The following is a 20452-nucleotide window of genomic DNA, read 5'->3' as shown; positions in this document are numbered from 1 at the left end:
GGTATGATCATGATGGTAAAATCAAATTATTGGCACAGCGGACGTCAGTTGTTGGTGCGAAGCAAAGTGCAAAAGCCGAGCAGCCGCATAAATGGTGGATTTTGTCGAACACAGATAAGATCATGCATAAACCAGCATGATCAAAGTACACTGGAAATTAAGGGATGAAGGATAATATTGTCAGCTTTTCTCCAGCTATCTGGAAACACCTCAAGCAGGATTGGACCGCTACATTTGGAGGATGGCGGGCAACAACACAAAGGTGGAGGATAAAACTATTTGGTTTATCTAGGCGCGTGTTAAAAAGCTGTAAAATGCGAAAAATAAGAGAAGAGAACGAATATGGAGTAGCGGGATTACGGCAGCGAGCCATCGGGTTGACCTGAACTAACACTGAAAACGGTTGCTGTCGCTGCATGGCCGTGGAAATTTGATTTTATGGTCAGGGTCATCATATATAAAAATGGAGATTGTTAGTTACGGGGATTCGCGAAAAAGCGACTGATAGATACCACTGTGAAGAGAACAGACTGAAGGAGTATCAAGCTGGCTAACTCAAATGGAGGGGGTTGTGGATTGTAAGAGGGCGGTCCCTAGGATGGTTTTTTATCTAGAAAATAAGGTTACGAAATGGCGAGAGGGTTCAACCCAGAGTAATTGGGGGTAACTGTAGCGGATGTGACATCGTACAATGTATAGCAGTGCCATGCCACCTTTGCATCAACATACTCCAATTTCTGAACGTCACGCCTGCGGTGATCAGACGGGTTATGCGCATTCATGTGGCATCTAGATTAGGGTCAGCCAAGGGTATTACCGCGGGTGGAGTCAATTCAGTGCGAAATAACTGGTATTTTCAGTTCACTTGGGGGCCTATGTAAAAATAAAGCTTGAACCGTGTAGGATGGACGACAGCACACGGATAGTTCCTAGCTAGGGTGTCCGTGAGAATATGGGTGAAAGGAAGAAGACTTTCGTTGCGGAGTTTTTTATTAGAGAAACATCAACTGAACAGTTACAGACTATTGGACAGTGAGTCAAAACTCTCATATGCATACTGTTTACAAAAACTGAACATCCATCTTCTTGAACGCGTCTTCCTGATTGTTCCTGGCTATTCCTTGACTGTCACTCGAATGCAACCAAATAATACAAAGCAACTCCACAAATTCCGTAATAGATCTCACCCTTTAAGAAACGTGAAGTGAATTTACGAGAAGACACCATCTGCATGCCTCATCAGTAGTTTTTACCGTTACATATGTAGATTTTGAAGCGAAGCATGTTTCGTTGCAGTCGCTTAGTCAGGATGATTTAGTGGTCAGTTCTAAGCTAAGATTCGAGATGGATAGTAGGTCACTAGAGGTCGCACGGGAAATAGTTTAATGAAGCCCGAAATGGGGAGCATCAATAGTTTATTCCAGTTTACTGGAATTCAGAAGGACTTGTTTGAACAGAACCCGATACCTAAGTCCTTTGCGGCATCTGTTCTTGTTGACTTGGTGTTCACTTGGAGCAAGTAGAAGTACAAGGTTGTGCACTACTCATCTGATCTACCGCAAGCCGAACACGGACCTGCTTAATGTAGGTAAAGTTGAGAAACTTTTTCCATGAGCTGCGTCGCCCGGGGGATCTTCTATTTAGAGCCTAGTGTTGAACTTGATTGTCAGTGGGATTGATTGACGCTGAAGGTCGAACAAAGGCGATAATTTAAAATAACAAATATTTAACGTGCAAAATAAATCGGGTATTTCGACATCGATGACCTGAGGAATGGATTCGGAGGCCGGGATAAAGAAGAGCATCCTCAAAAAACAAGAAGAACGCCGTAAGTGACGGGCATACAATGTTCTGTGAGAGCGTCTAAGTTTTCAACATTGTTAAATTATGGCGAATGAATATTTTGGAGTTTTTGCATAGCATAGCAAGTACGTGAGCTTCTTCGGTTGAGTAGAATGTGCACGATTCATCTGTTTGCGTTTTTTCTTTTAAATAAGTAAGTCAAGTGCGGCCAATATTTTGGTGGTTGACATGAAACTTATAACTTGCTTGTTTGTGGCATGCGGCCTATATGGATAAGGGGAGTCATTGGCCGTAATTGGTTGTTTTACCGGAACGTCAACTGTCAAGAGGGATATCCGGACACGGCAAAAATACGCATGCTTGCTTAGCCTTATTATGATAAGGCAAAGTTCTATTACCATAAAACAATGAATCAAAGATAAAGTGGAAAGAACTGGAAAAGCTCTGCTGTGATAAGATATCCTAGCTGCAGCCATCTTCCTGTGTTCTATGAATGACAGTGGTCTCCTGTAAAGACACACTCAAGGTATCTTTTGCGAAAGGCTAACCGTAGAATTTTACGTCATGTATCCATTCTTAACCGGGTCTTTCACGTACAAGTAACAGTCGAACGCAGCGGACTTGAGATTGGCTTATTTTTTTACAAATGGAAAGCATGAAAAGATGAATCAATATAAAATAGACGTAACAGCGTGGGCAGAAAAAGCAAATATAGAGGTCGAATTACCAGAAGTCGTTTATAAACAATCTCATAACACCTATGTCACGGAACTAGAGAGAAAAGTCCGAAATCATCCCAGAAAAAGGTGCTTTAAAAGCGGAGAAGGACGGCGGCACCAAAATTCTCAGTGAATGCAATTTTTTTGGAGTGTCTGGCAAATCCCTGTGACGTGGTCAGGTTTTCAAATACATGAACTTAGTAACCAACCAAAACCCAGAAGTGGAGGTCACCACGTCATTCGCACTGGTGCGGAAGTAGCACCTGAACCTGGAAGATTCCACGTAGCAGTACAACAACTGTCGTCTTAAAACCTGTACCGTCAAGGTTTTGAGGAATACCGCGGCGACAAACATTGATATGAACAAATAGTTGTTTGAGGGGATAATGTCAGCTGCCAGCGGTTTTACGGCATTTTTGGAATAACGGCCATCTTTCTAGATCTTCCATAGTGCACTCAAATGGCCATTTCTGACAGCTAAGGCAAAGCACTTTAAAGAGAAAACAAAACAAATACTGATTCCGCAGATGGAGGTGGAAAGATTGTCGGTCAAGGTCTTTGGCTTGATCTTTAATATGTCACATATTTGTCTGGTAGCTCCAAATTTGCGCTGTACTTTGCATGCTCTTTTGGGGTGGAAAAATAGGGATGCACACTCGGTATCAATTTAAAATCGGTGAAGACACCTCAAACTTTCCGGAGAGCGATACACCAGACACCTGTGCAAACGGGGCCATACAAGCTTATTGGATTACAACTGCACTTGGGAAGCTAATTTTGGCTATCGATAATTGACCGTACACTGTGTGTGTGTCATATGTCTCCTCAAAGTCATCCAAAAACGTGATCTGGGGCCCTGGGTTTTCTGAAAACGGACAATTTATTTGTTAGCCGTTTAAACGAAGTTTCCAAGTAAATCATTCCTTTTCCTTTTATGCAGACATACTTTGAAATGATAGTTACTCCCTTTACTTTCCTTCTCGGATGTTTCTTGGGATAGAATTTATGTGCATCAAATGCAAAGCTTTATCGTTCCAAAATCGAGCGAGAATATAGATTAGTCGGAAACGCGGCATATGTTCATGTTTTTTATTTGCTTAAATTGGATACAAAGAACAAACACTTCCATCGCTTTGATTGCCTTAAATCTGCAACAATTTGCTTTGCTTGGGAAAGCTGCTCTTAGTCCGGTAGTCACGGAATTTTGAATGCTAACCGGATTATGGGCTTAAAAAGGCCAAAGTCTTATACATACTTTAATGGCAAATGGCCAAATGGAAGGGAAAATATATCACAGATAAAAATATCTCTCTGGCCACTTCCAGGGAAGAGCCGAATTTTACCTTGCTTTTAATCCCAGCTTCCAGTTTAAATACTGCCTCAAGACTTGGAAGGTCAAAATATGGACTCAAACCTGCTACATCCTTGTCTGTTCACTCTATAGGATAAGCTGCTTACTAAGACTGAGAAACGGAACTTTAGTCTGGCAAAGTAAGACTTTGATAGCGGAGAGTTATTGGCAACTTTTTATCTGGTGTGTTATTTTCCCACCTTTTAGTCACTCCTTCTGTCTTATCACAATAGGAGATGAAATGAGCCCGTGATACATTTTTGCAACTGCCAAGTTTGTCTGTGCCTGACACTCTTGTTTTGAACAGCTTGTTGATGATAAAAAAGCAGAACGGTTCTGGCCAATCTAACTTGTGACCGTTGTTCTTAAAACACAAAGCTAATTTCCAGCTAGTTGAGCGCCGCCGAGTGCTACACGTTTACTGGTAAATAGGTTCATGGTAGAATGCTGATCAGTTGAAGAATTTGTATTCTGAGGTCTACTAAAGTATTCTCTCCGCTAACGCTAGGTATTGGGGCCAAAATTGTCAGTTTGTGGCGAGAAAGAGCAGCAAAATAGGCAAAGTTGGTTGGTGGAAACAGCAGGAATTACAGCAATTGTGAATTATTTAATTTATTCAGTTCAAGAGGAGAACAAAAAGTGTGCAGGCAATTGAAGATAATTTCAGTAAAAAGTTAAAAAAAATTGTTCTGTATTAAGATGTAAGATGAGGCGTTTCTCCTCAAATGTGAAGCCCAGTCGCAATGAATACTATGTATGTTGTCATGTTTTTGCACCCAAGATTTTGAGAATTATAGCAATTTGGTTTAGTGGAAAAAATCCTTATCTAATTGATTTCTTGTCTAAAATCATCAAATGAGTATCATTTTTCTAGGTTTGTTGATAGTCGTCAGCAGTGTGCATTTCACTAAACCCACAGTTTCTAACCAGTGACCTTCAGGCCACTAGTCGAGTACAAATCTTTGGCCCCGAGCAGCTGACCGACAGTGTGGTTTGCCCCCAATTAGACAGCATACAACAACACTCATTCATTAGTCATGGGAACCACATCTCGTGGTCACGTACCGACATTGCCGTTTGAGTGATGACTTCTGAGGTGAAGGTGTCAGGTATCTTGCGATAAGTATGCCGAGAAACGGAGTGTCCGGCCGCACGTCCACAATAATACAGAAAACCCTCCGTCGCACAGGGTTTCTAATTATGCGCAAAACTCTTCGTGTAAGAGTAGTAATTTCATGGTTGGCGTTGTCAATCTTTTGCTAAATGTGCTCCAATACAGCGAACAAATATTCAGTGTACCATAGTTCCGATTAACAATATTGATTTACACAGACTGCTTTATCAGTGAGATAAATTTGAATTTGGGTTTTGAAAAACATTTATTGCGTTACCCAAATCGTATGTTTCTTGGAGCTTCACGAAACCAGGTGTTGTTCAGTGTGGAACTTTTGAACGGTTTTGGACGTTGCTGATTCGTTTTGCTGTCTAGTTGCACATGTTTACACATTTGAGTGCACATGTTGTGGAGCTTTTAACTCTAAAAATCAGCTAGTCTGTTGTTTGTGGTTTTAATCGTCCGAATCAGCGCTAACCGCACTTTATCGCTACGGTATAACCTAATGCACATTTTCTCTATTTTACTAAATAAGTTTGTGCGGAATGACATTCGATCATTTCATAATTGCTTCTCAATCCTTGTTTATCCATTGACGAGCAGTTCTTTTTAAAACTACTTCATATGCCATCTTTGTAGAAAGAGAGCTACTCCAACTTTAAAGGCCAATTTAAAGTGCAACGCTTAACGGATCCAAACTGGTCTTCTTAGTAAGCAGTACCAGGTTTATCATATCATTTTTCGTGTTATGTAGTCAACCGCATTTGGAGGGCAAAATAGTTTAACTACGCTGGTCACTTAATATTTCCCCGTAGGGTTATTTTGCTCAAGTAAAAGTTTTCTCCAACGCACTGGACATTTCAAGAGCCTTCTGGCCAGTTTTCAATAAATTTGCATACTATAGCAAAGTGTGATGTCTATTTTGACGAAGAATTCTGAATCCTTCTAATGTGAAATAACTTTTGAGCTTTCACGACAGTATTTCAAATGATATTCGTAAGAAATAACTCGTCCACGATAGATGAACCGATCACACTGCGCAGGTTGTGCTTTATTAGTCACGTGCTCCGTATGCTAGTCGGCCAACTTCGTCATGCGGTTGTTTTCGCATTATCACATGAAGGGTGGAAACGAGCCAGCGGAAGTCAAACAAGGACTTGAAAGCGAAGTATTTAAGCCATTACCAGCAAACTCAGCGGCGCTGGTCATTGCCGTCTTCCTGGATTAGGACCACATATCAGTAGTTACAGACATTGTCAGACATGGCCCAGTCTCACCCTTAATGGCGCTTGTGCATTCAAGCTATTGCGTTCAATGCTCCCTTCCCGATTCCTTCATTCAATAGTCCACTGACGGTGCTGTATTAACGTACCAATCTATCACCTCTTGCCTTCACTGAGCAGCTGTCTACTCCACTTTCCCGGAAGCTACAACCACAGTCCAAAAATCAGTCGGTTTTTATACCTGGTAATGATGGCGATTTACGATAACAACAATTGTAAGCGTGGGTCAAAATATCTAACTTGTAGCTGCTCACTGGAAGTACTCACTTGTGTACATAAGTGACAAACCATCGAATCACCTGATTGTTGGGTTTTGGCGCCTCTTAACTGGCTTTAATCGTTCCAGGATTGAATGCTAACAGTGCCTGGAGGATGTTAAGACACCTAAAACAAAACAAGAACGGAGGTGATTTGGAACGTTTCGTCGATCACCGGCGCCAAGAGGCACAATTCCGACGTTTACTTGTCCTACTTTTAAGGAAAGCTGGCCATAATTCGCACATATAATGAACTTCAGTTTTTTGTGATCCCTCCGAGTAAACAGCCAGTGATCAGCAGTAATTTCTCATTGAGTACTAACAGTCGTCACCAGATTTGTAGGGCGCCAATTTACCTGACTGTCGTTCAAAAGGGGGTTGGAGGCGTTAAGCTATTCACGCTTGGTATCAGAAGTGTGTCTCGCATACGTTGATAGAGAAATGATAACGCAGTCGCCTCGTATACCAGATGTCCATCATGGCCAATGACATATACCTCTGGTTATCTCTAACAGGAGTAAAACCCAGCACAATTGTGAAGCGAAGTTCCGGTCCTTACTAAAACGCAAACTGCCTTTCATCTGTAGATGAAATGTAAATGATGTGAACTTTTTCCAGAAAAAACTCATGGCAAAACCTGTGGCACACTCATTAGTTTGAAACTACATATTAAGTTGGAAAATCATTTAAGCATGTCTGATTTTTATGAAGGTCAAAGACATTTTCACGCAGAATTTATACATCGTTGTGCCGAGAATAAGACCCTTCGATCGCGAAAGCATATTTTCTTGGAAAATACTGTATACATTCAAACCCTCCTGTCATCAGGTTTTGAGGAGATAAAATATTCCTATATTTTTGGAGCAATATTTTAAACACTAACCAGTTTGTACACTTCTAGATCATAAGAAAAAGGAAATATTTATTCTTCAAGGTTTCATTTCTTAGGCAGATGAGATTTTTCATTTAAGTTTGCTGGGAAGCGCGTCTGGCTTCAAAATCCCAGTTCTCATTGTCGCTGAGACAAAAAAAACACATTTGGCAGGTTACTAATTTAGGAAAGAAGAACGATTTACTTGTTATTTTCATAAAACCTAGTCGCATGAATATGAATTTTAGACAAGATAACATTATTTAAAGCTTGATTTACCACAGCCTAGTTTAATTCGGAAGGAAGTCTTTCCCTTTCTTCCTGGAAAGTCGTTTCAATGTAAGCAAGTTGCATCAGGATTGAGCCCTAGTGGTACTTTTTACGGAGTTCAACTACGTATTTAGTCCAAAATGTACACCAGAGAAATTTTCGGACGCAAGTGATTGCGCTTTTTGTCTTTAGACAAAAATACTATCCATATATGGGACATCGCAGTCGATTTAGACAGAAACAGAGTCAAGCAACAAAATCGGATAACGGAAGAAACCATGTTACAACCAAACTTGTGTGAACAAAGCATTGACTACGCTTATTTTGGAGTAGGTAAAAGTCGCCACTAGCCAAGACGAGCTTTGGTCCACATGAACTTGCAGCAGCAAAAATAACGATGTTGTGGGATCATAGCTGTGGAACCTGATGTCGAATGCACGCACCTTGAGTCAATGACCGTGCATTTAAGTCTATTGTAATGAGCTAGCATACGCACTCGGACCTAAAAAATAGGGCATGTAAGGTTAAACACGTAGAACCGCTATTTCATCGGACGTAATGGGTTCAACGTTGTCTCAATTAAAATATCGATTGCCAATGGTTGACGCGAATCTAATCCCTGGTTGGCGAGGTCAAACCTTGAAGTAAGCGTATAAGCTAGGATCTACAACAGTGTGGAGAAACGGTTGGGAATTGTTCAAATGTCACGGAACGATTAAGCAATACTTTGCTTCTAGCAGCACTAGAAATTAAAATATAAGTACTCAGCAGCACGGATGAAATGCTGAATTTACAAATTCAGCGACGAAAAACCGAACAAATTATGTACGCTCCAACCAATGTCGATGCCACCCAATATGACCTGAAAAAGAAAACTTGGTAAACGATCTACCTGATTTTAAACGGTTGGTTGCATATGAGTTAGCTTGCTTATTGGAATCCGAAATAGTCAAAACTCTATTTTTCCCGGATGAATAGTCAGTGCGCCCAACAATTATTGATTTAGCCAATGATCGATGGCAATGTGGTCCTTAACAACCAACACATGACGCAAGAAAGCGTTCCTGATAATCAAATCTTTGGATGACCGCCAGATGGAGGGATATTTGAATGAGGTTTCGACTTCTGAGAGCGTTCATTCAATTCACACACAGTCTGTGAATAAATTTGGAATTAGCATATTTGGTTGTGATAATTTTTTGGTGGAACCTGTCGGGACGTGGATCAGCATAGCCGACTTTCAAGTGAGAAATGATTTGAAAGTGTAATAGAGCTGCCGGGCGATTAGTGTAGCGAATTTCATATATCAAGTTGCTGTGAGCTCGCCTTTTAGCTACTGCACAAGTAAACCTGGTGGTCTTGATGGACTCGTTGGCGACAGAAGGCAATGCTAACCAGGTGCACTTGATTATAGGTTTTTCGGGACTACTCAGAGAAAAACCAGCGAATAGAAGACATTAGTTGACAAGAGTATCTCCTTAATGCTACTGCTGTAGATGACGCCTTCGGGTGTACGGAACAAGCTTCTAGTCATAAACGATGATTTGGTCGAGCCTTCCGTAAAAAACCAGTTATTATACAACTGGATATATCTGTTGAGAAGCTTCCAGTCACTTCACCCAAACGCAAAAGCGTAACAACACCCTTGAATAAAGTTAGCCTTTGACAAGGTAACCGTTGAGCCATTTGGTTGGATTTAGGTGGTGAATAAAAGTCAGGTCGTGTAACAGCTAACAAATACTTTCACAGACTTCACTGCGAATTCACAGCATCTCAACTACTGATGCTGGTTTGGGTGCCTTGATGCATTCACCTGAGGTACTGATGTTCCGTGCACTGACACCCATGTAGAGTTCTTTTGAAATTGTTTACAAATGATACCGGGTTATGCTATGTTGCCAGAGTGGACCAATTGATTAGTCGACTGTTTGCTCTTCTGATGGTTCAACAGTCCATGCTTGCTAGTCCTCTGATCGTCTTTAAAGCATAATCTTACTTGAGGATTACCGCCGGAGATGATTTCAAAATTTTAATGGATAAATTCACATCCACAAATCTCCACTCACCAGAGCTTAACGTCATACATCAAAAAGTTTGTGCAGACAGCTAATCGCGACGGTGTAACTTGTTACCAGACCTGAGTATGATTTGCTTCAGAAGCCGTCAACCTCATTCTAACCGGCTACTGTGCTGTTCTTGTGTATTTGAGTTGTTTATCCCCATGTGGCTTCGGTCAACAGGGAAGTCGAGGAACTGGAAAGAAAACTGTCTGTCAACACAAACAAAGATAAACTGAACTCAAATAGTGTGGTGCATATCCACTGTTGGAGTGGAAGGCCACCAGAAGCAATAGCTAAAAGACTCTGTCTCGGCAGATTATTATTGATTTGTGAGAACAAATTACTGCGCTCTTTGATCGATTTATCATGTACAACTTTAAAATGGCGTGGAGTCTACTCTGTCCCTAAGGGATGGTCTATACTACTGCCAACATACAATCAGTGGCGGTTACTCTGTCATAAAAGCAAACGTGACGTGTCCACGTGAGATGCAGCTTCAAAACTTATGGTTCTGTGAATCACGTACTTGTAAGCGTCTATTCCAGTCAACTTCCGGGACGAGTGGCTCTCAAAAGACCCCACATCTTGCCCGAAATTTTGTAGAAGCTCACAACGGAAGGCGTATCAGATCACCTGTATTGAGTGACTAGAACCCAGTGTGTTTGCAGACATAAAGAATGTTAATCACAAGGTAAGATCAAAAATCAAATCTTGTAGAAGCTCACAACGGAAGGCGTATCAAATCACCTGTATTGAGTGACTAGAACCCAATGTGTTTGCGAACATAAAGAATTTTAATCACAAGGAAAGATCAAAAATCAAATTAAATTTCAAATCTTGAGTCCAGGGTTCATTTTGCTGATTACTGAACACTGGATTCCGTAAATGTTTAAACTTTCATTTATATGCTTAGGTGATTTTTGACACCCACGGTTTATCCGTTGAAAATACTTGATCATTCCTGGACCAAGTACGTTGTCCAAACGTACACTCAACTTTTTTAGGTGTGCCTTAAGATCACATTTTTACATCTATGTAATGGACCGGAGATTTCCACAGCGTTCCTCCAGCCTTTCCAAAAATCGTCAAAGCATCTATTGATTGACTAATTGATTGATTAATTCTTTTCTTTGAAGGTAACTAACAAAAGATTTGGCGGTGTGGATAAATGTTAAAGTTATCGGACAATAGGCGGTTTGCCAGAAATATGAAATGTGACGTTTTGGAAACCTCGACGATTTACAGACAGCACTCCACTTAAATTGATCGAGGCAGTTCAAACAAGCATTCGCACAGATTTTCGAAATGGGACTGAGAGAGGTTGTAAGTTAGTCATTACTGTCAGTGTTTATTATCCATGATGAAAAACCGTTCTGTGGCAAAATCTCCAGGAGGAACACGATGACTGATAACTTTTTACAATTCTACGCGTGACTCATAGGTACCAGGAGGCATCTGATCCCTTTTGGAAGGGTTGCATTACTCCTTATGGATTCTGGTGATTTGGGTAAGCTGAATGAGACTCAATAAAACTTTGTTTTCCGTGAAGAAAATACGAGAAGTATATTTTGAACAGAAGGCATGAGTCGAAGTAGTTTTCAACATTCTTGTCTCTGTTAGCTTGGGACGGAATTATTGAATGTTGCCATCAAAAACCGACATGTGCACCGAATTGTTCTTTGCTCACAATGTTCCAGCAGTAAAAGTGCGTCGCAAATAGCCGGCAGGACATTTTCTCCCTGGAGAATATCAGTCCGTAGAGAATCCTTTTTACTAAACTTGACACGATGTATTCTACTTTTGTTTGTCCAACCAACTGGTATGTTTTCCCACCTCTGGCAAAATGGAACAAAAATTGTCGTGACATATGCCCTAGAATAGGAAAGCTACTGAAGTCCAGTTCAGCAGAACTGCGTACATGGTAATTGCAGTACTTCATATCACGTCTATACCAACCGAACGTTCAGTTTAAAAGTCAACATAAGTCAGTTTAATTCAGGCCGCTTATTAGTGCAAAATGTGTTTAAGCCTCACAAAGTGATTTCAGAGAATTGCTCCCTCCAAAATAGACTAGGATTTACCAACCGGATTGGTTTTTAGGCATAACTTTGATGAAGGTGCGTACCGTCCTTTTCAGCGCAGGCCATCGACGCAAACGTGGTTGTTTACCATTTCAAACTCATCTTTGAGAAACCGATTTTTATTCAACGCGCTCTGCCCCGTCTCGTTGGTGCGCATATTTGGGTCACCTACTTCTAATGATCAGAATTACTGGTGCGTACACGAGTGGCTAAGAGTCTAAAGAGAGTTTAGCTAGATTCTCCTAGAATCTCTGTAAAACATTTGGAACGAGGTCATGCGCTTCAAGCTGTGCAACATCAGGCATGGCATGACGGCGGCGCAAGTGCTGTCGTGATTTAAGTAGTCTCTGTGTGAAGTGTTTATCTCTTATTTGCTCCATCCAAACGTTTGTAGACTCTGAAAAAACCATTACTTTTACCGATTCCAAAGACACATTTTAAGTGGGTGCTCAATATCTCAAGGAGCATTAACACTCTGTTTGTTGATGAATGCATGATTGCATTCCAGTGGATCTTAGAAGATGACAGAACGAAAACCAGCGTATGCGTGCGTTGGATAGCTTGTCCCCCGGTCACGTCAAATGAGACGTGAACGAAAAATATACATTTTTGAATTTATTGCATTGATCGCCAAACCGATTTTGTATCTCAGCACCGCCTTTTCGTATTTGGCGAGAAAATGATGTTTACGTAACTTTGGTAGAAACTGTCCGGAGTGAACGCATGCTATGGCAACGTTTATTCCATCAAACAGATGAACGTAAACGAGGGATTCAGTTAAGTCTCCCCCGTGAAAACCAAAATGGTATGCAGTTGAGTATAGAGGTCTTCATGCAGTTAGTCTACGACAGTCCGAATGCCTAAGAGTCTGAGCAGGGTCTGGTGAAAACATACAGGCCAAACTACAATGCATACAAGAAAGACTTGATAGTAGAAGTATACACCTTAACTTTGACCTCATTATCAGTGATATTTCCAAGCCCACACAGGCTTGTTCACGTTAATGGCATTCCTGTGGTCCTCATAAAACTGCGATACACTTGGTTTTAAGTCTGTTCGCCGAGCTTGGCAGTTAGATTGCAAACTGTTCATCACCAATCAAGGTGACAATGTCAGTGCAGGGTTTGGTGGACCCACCGATTGTTACTGCGACATACTTCTGAGAAAGCCAGCCCCAAATTACGACACGCGACAAATAAAAGCTTCGGAATAAAGCTACAATTTGACAATTCATTCGCTTATAATGAAAAAGTGAGTTTCACTCCATAGGATTCAATCTCCGACTTGATAAGTTGAATTCCCGATCTGACTGTTTTTTTTCTGTTATCCTTGGGTGAATCCGCACAACACTCAACCCTTATTCTCACAAGGGTCTTCTGATTGCTTAATAGCAGTTGGTTTATTCAGTGTATTGATTTTTTGCGGAGGTATTGCAGGAAAATCCAGGAAATGCTGGTTCTGCTTTGTACGAAAGAAGGTATGCCTCACCTTCTTTCGAAGGCTTGACGAATCAGGTACGTCACCACTTCATGACCAGGAGAAAAGTTTGCTACAACACAAGTAGAACTTTTTCATCCCTGACAACCTAATCGGTCTATCTAAGCGAAACACCAATGGAAGCAAGTTCTTTCTCACACTTTATGAACGATTTATTGCTCATCGTTCAATTTAACACCCAGCTGTATTCTCTATCGATGAATACTGACGTAAAAGCTTTCCACTACTAGTGGAATCGCAAATTGTTTTTTCATTCCTCCTTACCCATGCTGATGTGGGTGCTACACATTCAAAACTGGCTGGAATACAAAAAAGCTGAGTCTCTTCATCTCTAAAATATCATTTTTTCTATCCAGAGGTATGGATTCCGCTTATGCCGCTAATGATACAACTAAATTTGGCCTACTTGACCGGAATTTGACAAATGTCTCGAAAAATCGAACGAAATCGTTTAGACATTTTTGTCAATTTTCTGTCTCGGTAAGATCGCAAACATGCTCGCCAGACACGGAACAAAAATTGTCGATAAACCTGGAGTGACAAGTGATGAAAACCAGACTTGATTGAAGACTCCTTCTCAATAACTGTTCATTTGATTGAGTTGCTTTGTGAATAACCAAGTTATCGGTCGTGGCTAGCCTGGTAGTGCTCGTGATTGTAGGATGATTGTAGACCACAGTCTCTTAATGCCTTTTTATTACCGTGAACTCCGGTCTGGATAGCCGCTTGTGCGCCTGGCCAAACCGGAAAAGACAATAAGCGTGCAAGCCAGCTGCTCTATTGATCACTGCCGCGTACAAGTGGGTCAGAAGTGATACCAAGAATACAACTCACCTGTCAAGGACGAGTGAAGAACAACCAATGAAATCTGTCCATCAACGAAAATGGTTATTCCATTGGCGGTTATGTAATCCCGTTACGTTCGGAGCTGGTTCTCCTAATAGAACGCTTCTGTAAAAAACGGTTTAATGGCGCAAGTTATGGAAAACTGCTTGCTGAAAGATGAGGCTTCGGGGGAACTAAATTTGAAAGAGATGCTAATGTGAAGATAAGGAACAAATAGTTCGGAATCATTGGTATTCGGAAGTTCAACTTAATTATACACTTTGATGGAATTTAAGTTACTTATCGTCCTCAAGACAGATGAGACCAAACTAAGTCTCTGGACTATAAACACGAGTAAAAAAGGTTCGTTCCTCACTGGAACGTTGTGGGTTAGAAGGTCACTGAAATTCATGAGGTGCGGACTACTGATGTAGTGAGACACTACTGATGAGGCATGCGAGTAGTATGTGATTTTCTGGTAACACCGCCTCGAGTCCGATGGAAAGTGGGTTTTTTTACGGAACTGGTGAAGCTGCTTTGCAGCGTTCGCTTACAATTACGTGACAGTCAATGAATATCCAAGAAATTTCAACAGGACGCGTGAGGATGTTCAGTTTTCTTTTAAAAAAGGTGCATTTTAGACTGCAATTATTTAGTTGGTGTTTTCTAACAAGTTGCTCTGGGATGAAGGACTTTCCTGCTTACTTCGATAGATCTTAACAAATATGAAACAGTTTTATGGTGATTCTTGGCTTCACAGCCTAGATTTGCTGCGCTGATACGACGAAATCACAGTTGATAATGCTGATGCTTCAGACGACTGAATCCCTTCCACAGTGATAAAAAAGGAGCTCGGTTGATGGCATTCGTACATCAAGGAGAGTGTCAGCTGTGATTTAAAAATGTTGAAGACAAAAGTAAAATTAGCGTACTTTTATTAAAACTGTTGCTTTTAGTAAAGTCTGCAGGAACAAACTTAGTTTCAGCTGAACGTATCAAGGAAGTTATTTGTAAACAAAAGACCTCCGTTTTTTGCATCAGACTGCTTAAGGCATAAGGGTTAAACCACCTTCGAAAACTCTAAATGAAGGCTTTTTTCAATTCAAAAGTTTTGTGCAGACTGATGGTATCTGAGGTCTGAAGTCATCCAACAGACTGTGGATCAATGCACGTGATCACCACAATCAGAAACAGCCACTCCGGCGTTGACACTGATGCTTCAGCGCAGTACGACCAGTCCAGAACAGCCAAATGTAACAAGCAATTGAAATGCCATTTTGTTATTGTTTATAAATTCTACTAAATCGATGGTCCTTTATTGAAATAAATTATTGTACGTTTTTTTTTCATTGAACAAGGTGACATCCTTACCAGTTACCACGGTTACAGAACAGTTTTGGCCAATAGTTTTATTTTATATATATATATATATATATATATATATATATATATTCTATCCTCATCTCCAGTGGTAACAACACCAGAGGAGACCGGTGACGGCTCAATGCCGGTGTCTGTCTACGGTCGTGGATTACATATTGCAGTTAATGGCAGTAGGACGCAAACGGATCCGTTTGCCCTTTAGAAGTAGCCTACGGAGATGGCGCTGGTAATCGTGTAAGGAGGGAGAACGAATGTGTTGAGCAGAATGAACTGAGGTGTGAGTAGTGGCCCACTGTATTCTGCTGTATGCAGCACGTTAGCCGATCGGGATGATGGCACTACTCGACGATCAATATAGCTATGGTTTCCACATGAGTTGAGGTGAATTACGCCAGGTTCCTTTGAATTTTGGTTCAGCAATTGAGAAAGTACAATCCTTCTGTTCTAGGGACTTTGTGTCAAGCTTTCGGTCAGGTTAGTGACTGTCAAAGACTAACTATTCGGACGAAGTGATCGGGTACACTATTCTTTGATACGCTGCCTACACCGCCGTACCAGATTTCACATAAAAAAACAGCTGCTTTCGTTATCCTCATGGCGTTTGATTTACCGATCAAATCTGAGCGAATCTAAAAGTTTCGGCACAAGTTCAGTGAGGTAAATGATGCGGGATGGATGCGCGCTAGCCTTTTCAACCTCCGCTGTATTATGAGGCGCTCCATTGTACAAGAAGGTATGCCAGTTCCACGCCGAAAGGCTTCAATCGCATCAGAAATTCGACCGCAAGACAATTAGTCAAACGTCGGTTGATTTGTATCAGTTCATCATCCGTTTTATTAGGTGAATTCGGCTACGCAAAACAAGTAGGCCCTAATATTAAGCCATCTGTGAGTTATTGACGATGGCAGATATTCACGCTGGTGATCATGATAGAGTCATCACAAACCTGCACTGTGGACAGTGTATGTGAATTCCGTTCATGCCAAAAAGTCCGAAATCGCAGTACAGCTGTCTTACCCTCACAGTAAACCATCAGCGGTATGCATCCCACGAAAATACTCTAGAGATTTTTGAACTCATGACACCCGGCAAGTTGGTTGAACGCTGACTGAACATCGAGGTACGTAGAGCGGTGGTTTCACTCGCATTTAGACAGGATAGAGCGCCGCTGGCCCTTCACTTAGGAAAGAAAGCTTTGGGTTTTTCTAAGGATATTAATTTGAAGTTTGTGTATCGCTTTTAGAAGTCTTTGGTTCATTTATGATTATCAGTTAGCATTTGTATCCATCGAGTTCATCGAAATACCGGTCTTTGCTGAGCAATGCCATTTCCGGGGTAGATTTTTCCGCCTATCGACGGAAATCTTAGGCGGTAGCCCAGATAGTTTGCCAGTTAAATATTCATAACTTTAAAATCAGTCGAACCGTTCGACTGTACGGCGTTGCTTAATGATAGAGTGTACAAGTTTAGATTTTATTCTCGTAATTCATGTCATAATTCTTTGTTTTATGTGTTACGTGTCACCGCACGTGGCTTTGAGCAATCTGATGTTTCGAATAGTGCCGTGTTTGAAACTAAAACCCAGTACTCCTAGAACTGGTGAGTCTTCTGGCTTATGAAAGATCAATTGTGCTCATTCAGTTTTAACAGCAGGAACCTGTTGAATTTCGTACAAAACTTTCTCAAAGAAGTCTCAATGACGACAGTTTATTTAAAGCAGATCGTACATAACACAGTACTTATTAGGTTGATGAAAACTTTGACAGCCCACAACATGTTCGTCCTTCTTGAGGTTCATCCGGTAGGCGCAGTTCCAGAGGTTCCGTCAACCTTTTGTACTATTTTTGTCCAAATCTGACCATACTAAACGAGAGATCTGACTGCGTTTTTTGTCAGAACAAAATTCGTATGCAAATGAGGGTAGTTGTCCAGATCACACAAAGTTTGATAACCGTTTTCTACCGCGTTTTTGGCGGCTTTTCAATAGATGTGATAGTTGACTCTTTCAGCCTGTTCCAGTTCACTTCGAGGGCATCTGAAAATATACTGAATCTAGGTGATGGGCGAGCTTGGATAATTAGAAATATCAATATGCAATGTAGATAGCAAATAATAATGATACATTTGAAAGGACGGATGACCTAATCTTTTTGACTGCCCTGTACGGCCCTTCAACTCAGTGGGTTACTGAGCGGCGTTTCTTTTAGCCAGCTTCCATGTGACATGCAATGAGTAACGCTGTTGATCAGGGAGATGATAGAAGTTAAATGGTTGAAAAAACTCTGTGGTCCGAATTCCACAAAAGCACATGTTCCAGGTAAAAAAATTCCCAAAGTTTAACGAAGTTCATTAAGGATATTAAGGGTTCAAATTAACGTCGGGTGTTGGAAGCGGAAACAGTGAGGTCTAAGATGGAAATCTAATAGGCCAGAAAAAGGCTTTGAGTCTGTTACAGCCGATAGAGAAATCATGGAAGCACAGATACGAAGACGAACGTTTATTATATATCAAATTAGGATACAAACTGACAAATGTTTCGACAAAAAAGGGGTGTGTAGGATTCTTAATAGTTTCCTCGGCGTCTACTTTACAAAACTGGAGCTTCGTGGAAACATTGAAATGTATGAACTAGCCGGCTACTCTTGTCAGAGTCTAGTTCCCTCTCGGAGATCAAACATCGTGCTCTAAAAACCTTTGATGGGTGTACAACTGTCTATGCGGGAACATGCATCCATTATCCGAAAATTGTACATTACGTTTCACCAGCTCACTGCCCCCCCAACAGCCTTTCCGCCACAGATTCGATGCAGACGTTTCCCCAAAAGCCCTTTTTAGTACCATCACAAGTTATTCCTCCTATGTATCTCTAGAAAAATTTCCTTCAATATTTCTTTCTTAGTACTAAGGGTACGAGTTTTGATTGAGTCACAGACATAGAATCCTTGCTTATCCAGGTCTATGGTCTATGGTCTAATCAGAATAACTCAGTGAACATTTTGTCCTAATTAATACCAATCTATGATTGGAAGCCGATTGGCATAATGGTTATATCCGTGTAGCAAATCATCAGCGAGGCGTTTCTCACAAAGCCTCAGGAGTCTCGAACACGTGACCTGTCGGCTTGTGGTTTAAACACTGGAACGTTGAGCTACAAGCACCCGCATACCCTCCCTCGGCCCTTCAATTAAGGGTCGTTTAGCCAAACCTGAGGCCTGTGTGGGATTTTACTAGGAATCCGAATGGTCCGATTTAAAAGTTATTTAGTGAGTAATGCAAAACAACATGGTGTGGCTATGAACAAAAATACCTATCCCGCAAAACCCCGAAATTGCAACCAAAAAGTTGCCCAGTGCGTTTCAGGCGCGTGCCACGCTACCTAACTGGGAAGTCCTCACTGGCGGGTCAATCGATCGTCACAACCAGAACAGTTACTGGGTCGTCGTTCGATGAGTCGGGCACACCAATCACATCGCTCAAGTGTGAACACGTTCGACTGTTCAGATGTGATAATTCAGATGCGTCCAACGTGCGCTGGTAGGGTAGTGGTTACACACTCGCCTCGCATGTCAGATGTCCGGGGTTCAAATCCCGGCACGGCCATTGGATATGCACCGCTGATGAGCTCTAATAAGAGCGAAACTCGATTCCAGTGCTTCCCTTTGGTGTGGACTCGCCAGAATAATTACGCTAGAACAGGAACACGGCCGTTCAAACGAGAGTGGTGTGACTATGAACAGAAAGGAAACAAAAGCCCTTCCTCCGAAAATAATTAAAGATAAAACACCGCGGAGTTTCGTGCATCGCACTTCGCGTTGCTCCCGCTATATGTCATCAGGCGAGTACTACTGATCACCAAAATATGCAACCATAAAAAGCAAAACCGTTACTTGCCTTGCAGTCTGTCATGGCAGTGCCAACGAAACAAAAATCCCTTTCTACTTACACAAACTCGGATTCCATTAGCGGACAGCGTTGGCTTTCGCAAGTTTTGGAAAGCAGATGCTTGCTATGCTAAACATAGCCAAGTACTGTTCCTGGATCAGCATGACATCTGCGTTTTTTGGAAGCATGGAAAAATAAACTAGAAATATCATGCGAAATAACGCTATCATTTCCCATCTTCGCAGGGGGAAAATAACGACTTTACTTGTTGGAATCATGCAGGTTCATTTGTTCCCATCAGCATGTGTTATGCTGTCCTTTGTCGTTGCGGTCTTTTCTGAAACTATCGCCTTACTTACTTAGTTAATCTAATAAACTGAATATACCGTCCATTCATTCTACCGTTTTAACACTTGCGGCACAACACCTAACGAGGAAACACCAGCTGCATGCTTCGATTGACTCAGCTAAGCATTTTACCGAAGTGATTTCTTTCAAAACGACATGCTAAATACTTCCACAGGGATCAAACTTAAGGCCACTTTGTTTAGCCATTTTGACCTAACGAGGCTAAACTTGAATGATGGTTTCTCAGAGTCAGGTAGACAAATTTTATCATCAGAACTGGTTGGATCACTCAAGTTTTGTACCAACCAAAGTAAACTGCAACATCTCAATTTGTTGGTTTTAACGACACCAAAATACGCAGAGGAGATGTAGACTGGTAAGAACAAGTCAAAAAGTCATAAAGTTTTGGGTGTGTGAGGATTACTGTACACTTTTAAAGCTGATTTCGTCATTTAAATGAAGATGGTAGATGCTGATAAGTTTAGACGCTTTATACGGCTGTTTTCGCCAAATTGGAAATCATTAATGGTGCGCGTCCCACGTGACTTTGGGCAATTCCGAACCCTGAGACCTTGAGCGCAGTAATCCGAAAGTTCAACCAATCACAATTTGTTGAACACTGATGTGAGCAGCTCGCATTCAGAGTAGAAGGTGGGTGCGAGTTTTCCCATTGCTGATGAGCCACATGTGTGCAACGCACTGGGTAGG

At 41.4% G+C, this 20452-nt stretch overlaps 1 protein-coding gene across 1 annotated transcript in view; it reads left to right on the top strand.

Moving 5' to 3' along the window:
• Positions 1–1689: 1689 nt before the first annotated feature.
• T265_10524 (hypothetical protein) overlaps positions 1690–20452 on the top strand; it is a gene marked incomplete at both ends in the record, with an annotated part of 71702 nt that continues 52939 nt past the window's right edge. The window contains one exon of the mRNA XM_009176916.1: positions 1690–1828. Coding sequence (XP_009175180.1) covers positions 1774–1828 — 55 coding nt within the window. The remainder of the gene's footprint in view (positions 1829–20452) is intronic.

This window comes from Opisthorchis viverrini (genome assembly GCF_000715545.1).
Source record: "Opisthorchis viverrini unplaced genomic scaffold opera_v5_373, whole genome shotgun sequence".
Classification (NCBI taxonomy): Eukaryota; Metazoa; Platyhelminthes; class Trematoda; order Opisthorchiida; family Opisthorchiidae; genus Opisthorchis; species Opisthorchis viverrini.
The sequence above is the reverse complement of the archived record's forward strand: the minus strand, read 5'-3'. Positions and strand labels throughout refer to the sequence as shown.